Source organism: Terrapene carolina, unplaced genomic scaffold (assembly GCF_002925995.2).
Source record: "Terrapene carolina triunguis isolate 2854851 unplaced genomic scaffold, T_m_triunguis-2.0 Scaffold33249, whole genome shotgun sequence".
Classification (NCBI taxonomy): domain Eukaryota; kingdom Metazoa; phylum Chordata; order Testudines; family Emydidae; genus Terrapene; species Terrapene triunguis.
Window position 1 is genome coordinate 1059 of NW_020697600.1, and position 8592 is coordinate 9650.

General features: G+C 54.2%; 1 protein-coding gene across 1 annotated transcript in view; it reads left to right on the forward strand.

Annotated features, from left to right (window-relative positions):
- LOC112112314 (RING finger protein 112-like) overlaps window positions 1-7973 on the forward strand; it is a gene marked incomplete at its 3' end in the record, with an annotated part of 8935 nt that extends 962 nt beyond the window's left edge. The window contains exons 3-13 of the mRNA XM_026663304.1: window positions 228-491; window positions 650-700; window positions 3567-3623; window positions 3954-4040; window positions 4147-4270; window positions 4844-4974; window positions 5196-5249; window positions 5687-5779; window positions 5969-6181; window positions 7356-7436; window positions 7628-7973. Coding sequence (XP_026519089.1) covers window positions 228-491; window positions 650-700; window positions 3567-3623; window positions 3954-4040; window positions 4147-4270; window positions 4844-4974; window positions 5196-5249; window positions 5687-5779; window positions 5969-6181; window positions 7356-7436; window positions 7628-7973 — 1501 coding nt within the window. The remainder of the gene's footprint in view (window positions 1-227; window positions 492-649; window positions 701-3566; window positions 3624-3953; window positions 4041-4146; window positions 4271-4843; window positions 4975-5195; window positions 5250-5686; window positions 5780-5968; window positions 6182-7355; window positions 7437-7627) is intronic.
- Between the last annotated feature and the right edge of the window lie 619 nt (window positions 7974-8592).

Sequence of the window (8592 nt, forward strand, 5' to 3'; positions counted from 1 at the left end):
GTGGTGTGGGGGGAAGATTCTAAGGGGAGCAGGGGGGCTGGAGTAGTGGGGAGGGGGGAGGGGAATGGGGGAGTCTGGAGGGGGTAAAGTCCTGTGCAGGGGCAGGGGGATGGGAGGGGCTGGAGGAGGGGGGAAAGAAATGGGCAGATGGGGATAAGGTCCCAGCCCTGTAGTTCCCTACAGACACACTGGGATGGAGTTGGTGGTGGGGAGTGTTCACAGCTTGAACTTCCTCCCCCAGGGCCCGTCTCCAGCCAGCGTGCCCAGGGCAGGCCCCAGGGAGCCGGGCAGCAGAGGTGCCAGGGCTGGGCAGGGGTGAGGGTGGCGTCAGCACGGGGCGCCCGTCGCAGTGGCCGGTGGATCTGTCCGTGTGTCTGTCCCTGCAGGTGGCCGTGTTCCTGGTGGACACCGAGGGCTCCCTGGACCTGCAGCGCCGCATGGAGACCAGCATCAAGCTCTCCGTGTTCAGCATATTGCTCAGCTCCTACTGGGTGGGGGAGCCGTGCTGCAGGGGACGGGACTGGGGGCTCGGCAGGGGGCGCCGTGCTGTGGGAAGCGGGGTGGGGGGGCTAGCAGGGGGGCTGTGCTGCGGTGGGGTGAGGTGTGGGGTTGGCAGGGGGGCTCACCTTTTCTTATTATTATTTTCCAGATCTTTAACATTTCCAGTACGTTTAAGCAGACGGAGGCAGATTATTTGGAGGTGGGTGGGGCAGAGGATACACACGGCTCTACTGACATGGACCTGCCAGCCAGGTCTCTGCTGGGGGGACCCAAGACCCTGGGTGATGTAGGGATTGGAGGGGGGCAGTCTAGAGGCTGTTATTGATGTTTAGAAAGTCCCAGAGATCTTGCCCCAGGCTGGGATTCGAGCAATGAGTCTGAACAGTAATACGTGATCAGTAATTAATAAAATATTAGTGACTGTCATATTTCTGGTTATTTATCATTACCTGGTGGCTATTTTTCATTAACCGATTAGCTCTGGTTCTCACTGCTGAGTGCTGGACCTGCTGGGGGGCTGGTGGAGAAGAGACTTTTGTGTCCCGGTTCACTCCCCTAAGTGATCTGAAATGCTCCTGCAGACTCAGGTTTCCAGGAGGGTCAGGTAGCCTTGTGGTAGCTTTGGTGACCCAGAGCTGAGGTGGGTGGAACCAGGGCTGACGAGGGGGGGGAACCGGTACAAATTACCGGGACCTGGCGGTCCGAAAGGGGGCCCGGGGCCCAGCGGTCCAGAAGGGGGTCTGGAGCCCAGCTTCCCCCCCCTCTCGTCGGCCCTGTTTAGCCAGTCCGCCCTTGCTGGGGGGCCCGAACCCGCTCTCGGTGGCCCTGGCACCATGCCACCATGGAGCAAGGGGTAGCCCAGATACAGGTGCCCCCAGAAATCAGCATTTCTCACAGAACGTGCCCAGCCAGAATGTCGTGCTCAGCCAAGCCAGGGCCAGCAGAGTTAAGGGAAATGCCCGCCCAACCGTACCTCGGCCTTCTTGGGCTGGCGCTCCAATACACCTGTGGCACCCAGCCCTGCTCTCTGCCTGTGCCCCATATAGGGCAGAAGCCACCTGCACATGCCCTGCACCCAGACACTGAGTCTGGATGGGCAGGAGCCAGCCCTGGGCAACCTGCATCGCTCTGCGTTAGTTAAGGGTTTGTGATGGGAAAAATGTTCCATTGGAATCTTCCCAACCAGCCATAACCCTAAACCTATGTCCCATCCCCCAGCCCCACCTCTGTGTGTGCTTCATTCCCCCTCCCCCCATGCCAGGGGTCTATGTGCCCCCCATTCTCCCTGCTCAGCACCCAGAAGTCCCTGCTACCTTCCTTCCCCAGAGTGATTGGCTCATTGGCTGCTGATGCTACTCACCAGATCTAAATGGAAATTGGGCTTTCCCGTTTTCCAATTTCTTCCCCCCCCCCCCCCCCTCCGTAGCGTTCTTTCAACTGTTGCCCAGCATGTCCCCTGAAATTTGGGAATTGATCAGATGTGGTCTCAAAAAGTGATCACGATACAGACAGACAAAGAGAAATGCCATCCGGTTGTCTTTTAGGCCTTTTACTTCACTCAGCCAATTAACTAACTTGTATAATTGGTTATTTTATATTCATTAATAGCTGCCAGTTATTGATTATTTGTGAGTCACTACTGGTATTAGCTGTTTGTTATTTCGTACCCACCATTAGTTATCAGTTGATTTCATATTGACCATGTGGGGAGATGGAAAATAAAAGTTTTGTTGAAAAATGGAAAGCTGACAAAATCAGAATGTTTTCATGCTAATTTCCACTTTCAAAGAACAGCCAAATGTTAGCATTTCTTGGGTTTCTCTCTGCACGTTTTTGGGTTCCACTCATTGTTTCTCAGGTTTCGATCTATGATTTTCAGCCTTTGGTTTTCAGTTCTCGTTCATTGTGTTTTGGTCCATGCTTGTCAGTTTTGTGGCTTTAGTTATCACCAGTCCCATTTCATTTATTGGGTTTCATTCTTTGATTGTCAGATTTTGATCTCATTGCTCTGGGGGGGAGCGGTTCATTATTGGTTTTCTGCTTTTTGTTTATTGGTTACAAGATTTCAGTGTTTGTTTACAGAGCTTCATTTATTAGTGTCTCTCTACTGATTACCGGCTTTTAATTTTTCTTTATAAAGTGTTTAAACTTTTTTTTCATTTCTGCTGTTCACTTATTGCTTCTTTTCACTATTGGTTTCTGTCTTTGACTTTTCATTTTCTAACTTTGACTTGGTTTTGTGTCCTTGATCTGGTTTTCATACTTCAATTATTGGTTTTCTGTTTTGGCTATTGGTTTTCTGATTTCAATTACTACTTTTCTGGCTTTGATGATTGGACTTCTGCATTCAGTTATTGCTTTTCTGATATTGATTACTGGTTTTCTGTCTTTCACTTTGGGGTACAGTATTTTGACTTTGATATCTGGTTTTCTGACTTGCATTGCTGGTTTTGACTCTCTGACTATTGGTTTTCTTATTTCAAATACTTATTTTTTATTGTTGGCTTTCAGACGTTAATTCCCGATAACTTGCTTTGATTACTGTTTTTCTGACTTTGATAAATGCTGGTTTTCTATTTTTGACCATTGGTTTTCTGGCATTAATTAGTGTGTTGATTTTGTTAAGTGATTGTGTGATTTATTTCACTGCTTTTCTGGTTTCAATCATTGGTTTTCTGATTCCAATGACTAGTTTTCTTCTTTTCATTATTTCTTTTTGGTCTCCAATTGTTGGCTTGATGAGTTTGATTTTTGGCTTTCTGTGTCTTCTGTGACTGCTTTTCTAGAACCAACTATTGGGTTTTCTGAGTTCAGTTATTGCTTTTATATCTGTGATTACTGGTGTTGAGTTATTGTTGTTTGAAATTATGTTTTCTCTCTTCAATGATCAGTTTCCACTGAATGTTGTCTGGGATCCCTTTAGTTTCAGTGGCATTTATTTCACTCGTTTATTTTGCATTGCCAATCTTGATTGGTCACATGTGCGGGGATGGTTTGTTCAAGATGGAAAAATGTTGCCCCCCGCCCCCTCTCTCTCCCTCCCTCCCTCTCTTTCTGCATCTCAGATGTTCATTCAGGTTGCGAAGGAGGTTGGAGGGACCTGCAATCTGGCCCCAATCCAGGTGGGTCCTTGTTTCCCATCACCCCCCATATGAGGATATAATGCTTGTTCCACCCCCCGCCAGTCCTGTTATCCCACCTGATTCTTACTATTCCTATTTATTGTCTCTATTGCCAGAGCACCTCAGAGCCCCCGTCCTAGACCCAGACCCCATTGTGCCAGGTGCTGGACAAACCCCAAAGAAACAGCCAGTCCATTGTTCTCCCTCCATGCCCACATCATGCCCAGGGTCTCAGTGTCCGTGGCTGGGTTGGACAACAGCCTCCAGCTCTGGTCTCCTCTCTGTGCCCCCAGCCCCAGTGTGACCCTTCTCCTGTGCTCCCTGTTGCAGCGCCTGGACCTGTTGGTGCGAGATTGGCAGCTCTCTGGAGCCTACGGCGCGGACGCGGGGCAGGAGTATCTTGGAGAAATCACACAGGTAATGATCAGATACCACGTGTGTTCACTTTGGGGCGGAGCTGAACGTTTCCACAGCGGGTCTGATTCCCTGCTGACGGCCACAAATGTTGCTTTGACTCCCGCAGGACCTGGAGGTCTCTGCTGAGCAGCCCCTGGTGTTGGAAGCCCTGAGGGCAAGCGGCACCCGGTGTTACCTACTGCCCCACCCCGGCACTGGGTTCACCAGGAGCAGGGCAGGGACGCCAGATGGTAAGAGACCCTCATCTTCTCCCCTCTCACCCCCTGCTCTGCTCCCCCGGTCCCCACCCCCTCCTGCACTGTCCCCACCCTCTTCTCTGCCCCAATCCTCACCCTCTCTCCTCTGCTGCCCCTTTCTTCCCCTCCTGCACTTCCCCCATCCCAAAATCCCAGTGCCCAGCTCACCCCCCTTGACTTAGAATTGACTCTACTGCCCACTGCACAGGGGCACTCGCTGGGTCACAGCATCTGTGTGGGAGGGGAGAGGGCCATGGCGGGGGGTCACTGCTGGGGTCCTCGTCTGCTAGGGGAACGCTGCTGGTGTCCCCCTTTTGGGTCTTCATGGGTCCCCTGGCACCACCCAGTGGAGACTGCTGTCTCCCCACTGCAGCCTCTCCTTGCCCCCTCATGCCTCTCCCCCATTTTCCCCCAGGCAATGGGGTGGGGGGTGTTAAGCAGCTGTTGCCCAGAGATGGAATCTCATTTCCTGTGGCACAAACTAGCCCACCCAATCGCATTTAACGTGTGTCCTACCCTGGACACCTGGATCCCTCCCGGATACCTGGGTCCTTTTCCCCTCTGCAGACATGGACGAGGATTTCCGGCAGTACCTGTGTGACTACGTCACCAGTGTGGTGCACTCAGCAGGGACACACGTCCGGACGGACCGAGCCGGGCAGGTGCTGACGGGGGCTCAGCTGGCTGCCAGGATCAAGGTGGGAGAGTGGGGGCTGTTAAAGCGGGGGGGCTGGATGGGAGACAGCAAAATGGGCCGCAAGGCGGGGACAGGGATTCAATACGGGGTGCCATTCTGCAGGGAGCGGGGCAGGGTGCTCAGTAGGGGGTGCTGGGCTGCAGGGAGCGGGAAGGGGCTCAGCGAGGGGAAAGGGGCTGAGCTGTCCCTGATCCCAGTTCCCCCGGACGTTATTCCCCGCAGGGCGTCTCCCGATATTGGAAGACCCAACGCTACGACTTCTCCTCACCCATGAAGGTACCAGGTCACCCCTCCCTCCGCCTCTCTCTTTCCAGCCTGGATTTGGAGGGAGTGGGGGCTGGTTCTATTGACCCCAACCCCAGGTCCTCCTGACATTGGCCAATCACACTAGCCCAGAAGGGGGCACCACAACAGCTCCACCAAATGTCCTGATCGAGGATTCCTAGCACCCAAGAGATAAGGGGACCTGCAGGAAGCCCTGCCAGAGAACCAGCCCCTCCACTGGGGTGGCAGCAACGTGGTCATGGCTGTGGGGTCGAGGTGCTGCCCTCTGGCTCTATTGAAATGTGGGGGGTTGGGGACCAGTTCGGAGGTGATAGCGAGGAGCAGGTCCTGTACGAATGTGGGGAAGGTGGTGACTGTGGGGGGGCTCCCAGTTCAGAGATGGGCCCATCCCATCCGCACCCGCAACCCCGTTCCCTCTCCCCACACAGATGGCTGAGGCGTTTGCAGCGATGAGACAGGAGTTAAACAGGAGAGCAGTAGAAGCCACCAGGAGGGAATATGAACAATTTGTGCAGGAGCTGGTGAGTGCAGAGGGGCTGCGGATTGGGAGTGAGGGGCACCAGCATACCTGGGGGGAGGCAAGGCTGAGGTAGCAGGGGGCTGTGGATCGGGAGTGAGGGGGCTGCGGGTGTGTGAGGAGGCGGCGCCCCCTGTGGCTGGGTAACGCTAGTGCTCGTCCCTAATGGCCGATCACTCCCCCATCCCGGCAGGACCGTGGCCACCAGAGCATGAGCAGCTGCCTGAGGGTGAAGCCCCTGGAGATGCAGCGATGCCTGGAGGGGAAACGCCAGGAGCTGCTGGAGCGCTGCCGGGAAGAGCTGCGGGGCGAGGACCCCCAGAAACAGGCGGCCCTGGAGGAGCTGAAGCAGGAGTTGGACAAGCAGATGGCGGAGTTCCTGCCGCGATATGAACAGCGCTTTAAAGTGAAGAAGGCCGAGTGGTTGGGCCTGTACATTGGGCAGGGTGGGGGGTTCTGGCAGTGGTGGGTGCGGGTATCGGAGTAGGCATCAGGGCCGGTGCAGCTCTAGTGGGGCTGGAGGAAGCAGTGGCCATTGGGATTGGGGCTGGGGTCTTTGGCCTGATTGGGGGGGTTGGGCACTGGCTGGGGGCCTGGTTTGGACAGAAGATGGCCCAGAACAAGACAGGCACCAACACCCCAGGTCAGGGGAATGAGCGGGAGAGGAGGGCAGGATGTTCAGATTAGGAGCCCCTGCTGCGGGGGGACAGATAGTGGGAAGAAACCATCACACCTCACTGTGGGTAAGGGTCTGTCCCAGCCGTCAGCACTGGGAACCTCTGTATGCAGGGGATAGATAGATATGAGGATGTTTGGGGATAGATAAAAACAAACTTACAACAGGTAATTTTGCGAGATTACAAAAGGACACAGAGGTTGACTGATTTACAGCCGGATCACCGAGATCAGAATCCAGCCCAGATCCCATCGACCTCAGTAGATAAATAACATGGCCGTGGATCCTGTGCTCCGAGCCGCCCCCTGCATCCCTCGGTCACAAGTTTTTTTGGTTTTCATTTTCAACAAGTGGAAGAAAAATTGATTTTCATACTTTGTTTGTTTTAAATATTTTCTCCTCCCCTGATTCAGTGTGTGTGTAGAGGGGACAATTTTGGGGCATTTCCTCTCATTTCCCCACTGATTTGAAAACAATCCTAAAGGGTTAGGGAGATTAGAAACCCCCAAATCCCAAACCAACAGTTTCAGTTTATTCTCACCCCAGATCCTCCTGCCATTAGCCAGTCGCACTAGGCCAGGAGGGGGCACCACGACAGCCCCCTGCAAAATGTCCTGATTGGGGCTCCCTGACCCCAGCCCCTGAGAGATAAGGGAACCCCCAGGGACCCAGCCGGAGAACCAGCCCCCTCCACAGGGGTGATGCTAATGTGGCCCTTGCTGTGATGTTATTGGGGGGCTGCCCCTGGCTCCGGGGGAATGTGGGGGGTCAGGGGGCAGTGGGGAGGTGACAGTAGCGAGCAGGGCCCTGGAGGAATGGGGAAAAGGTGAGTGGGGGGAGAGGGGCTCCCAGTTCAGAGATGGTTCCATCCCCATCCCCCACCCTTTTTCCCATCCCACCACAGATGGCAGCGATGATAGAGGAGGAAAACAGAAAAGCCGTAGAAGTCTCCAGGAGGAAATATGAACAATTTGTGCAGCAGCTGGTGAGCACAGAAGGGCTGCGGGTCGGGAGTGAGGGTCACTGGCAGAGCTGGGGGGGGGCAGGAATGGGATAGCAGGGGGCTGTGGTGGGTCGGAGTTGAAGGGGCTGTGGGTGCATGACATGGTGCTGCCCCCTGTGGCTGGGAAACACTAGAACCGGTCCCTAATGGCCAATCTCTCCCGCTCCCCACAGGACCGTGACCACCAGAGCATGCACCGCTGCCTGAGGGTGAAGCCTGCGGAGATGCAGCGACGGCTGGAGGGGAAACGCCAGGAGCTGCTGGAGCGCTGCCAGGGGGAGCTGCTGGGCGAGGACCCCCAGAAACAGGCGGCCCTGGAGGAGCTGGAGCAGGAGCTGGACAGGCAGATGGACGAGTTCCTGATGGCCTATGGGCAGCGCTTTAAAGTGAAGAAGGCTGAGTGGTTGGGCCTGGCCATGGCTGGGGGGGTGGTTCCTGGCAGTGGTGGGTGCGGGTATCGGAGTAGGCATCAGGGCGGGTGTAGTTGTAGTGGGGCTGGAGGAAGCAGTGGCCATTGGGGTTCTGGCTGGGGGCTTTGGCCTGATGTGGGGGGGGGAGGGTTGGGCAGCTGGGTGGGCCCCAGTTTGGATGGTAGGTGGCCTCGAGCAAGACAGGCACCAACACCCTAGGTCAGGGGGATGAGCGGGAGAGCAGGGCAGGGTGTTCAGATCAGGAGCCCCTTCTGTGGAGGGACACATAGCGGGAAGGAACCATCACACCTCACTCTGGTAAAGAGTCTGTCCCAGCCCTCAGCACTGGGAACCTCTGTATGCAAGGGGATAGATAGGTAGATAGATAGATAGATAGATGGGGTGGATGGGGATAGATAGATAGATATGAGGGGTGTGTGGGGATAGATAGATAAATATGAGGGGTGTGTGGGGATAGATAGATAGTGTCGGAGAATAACAGAGTTCTCACTTTTTGTTTGGGTACAGCAAGTCAGATACTTTATTTTCTCTAACAATTGCGTAGAGGGAGAGAGCTAAACAGGTCTCTCTAGTGGTAAACAATTACAGCAAACCTTTATACCTTTCATTACAGACAATAATAAGCAACAGCTGCATTTTGTTTATACATAGGCCATTTTGATATCTTATTTTTCTCACTTGTTTTGACTCTAGTCTACATACAATAT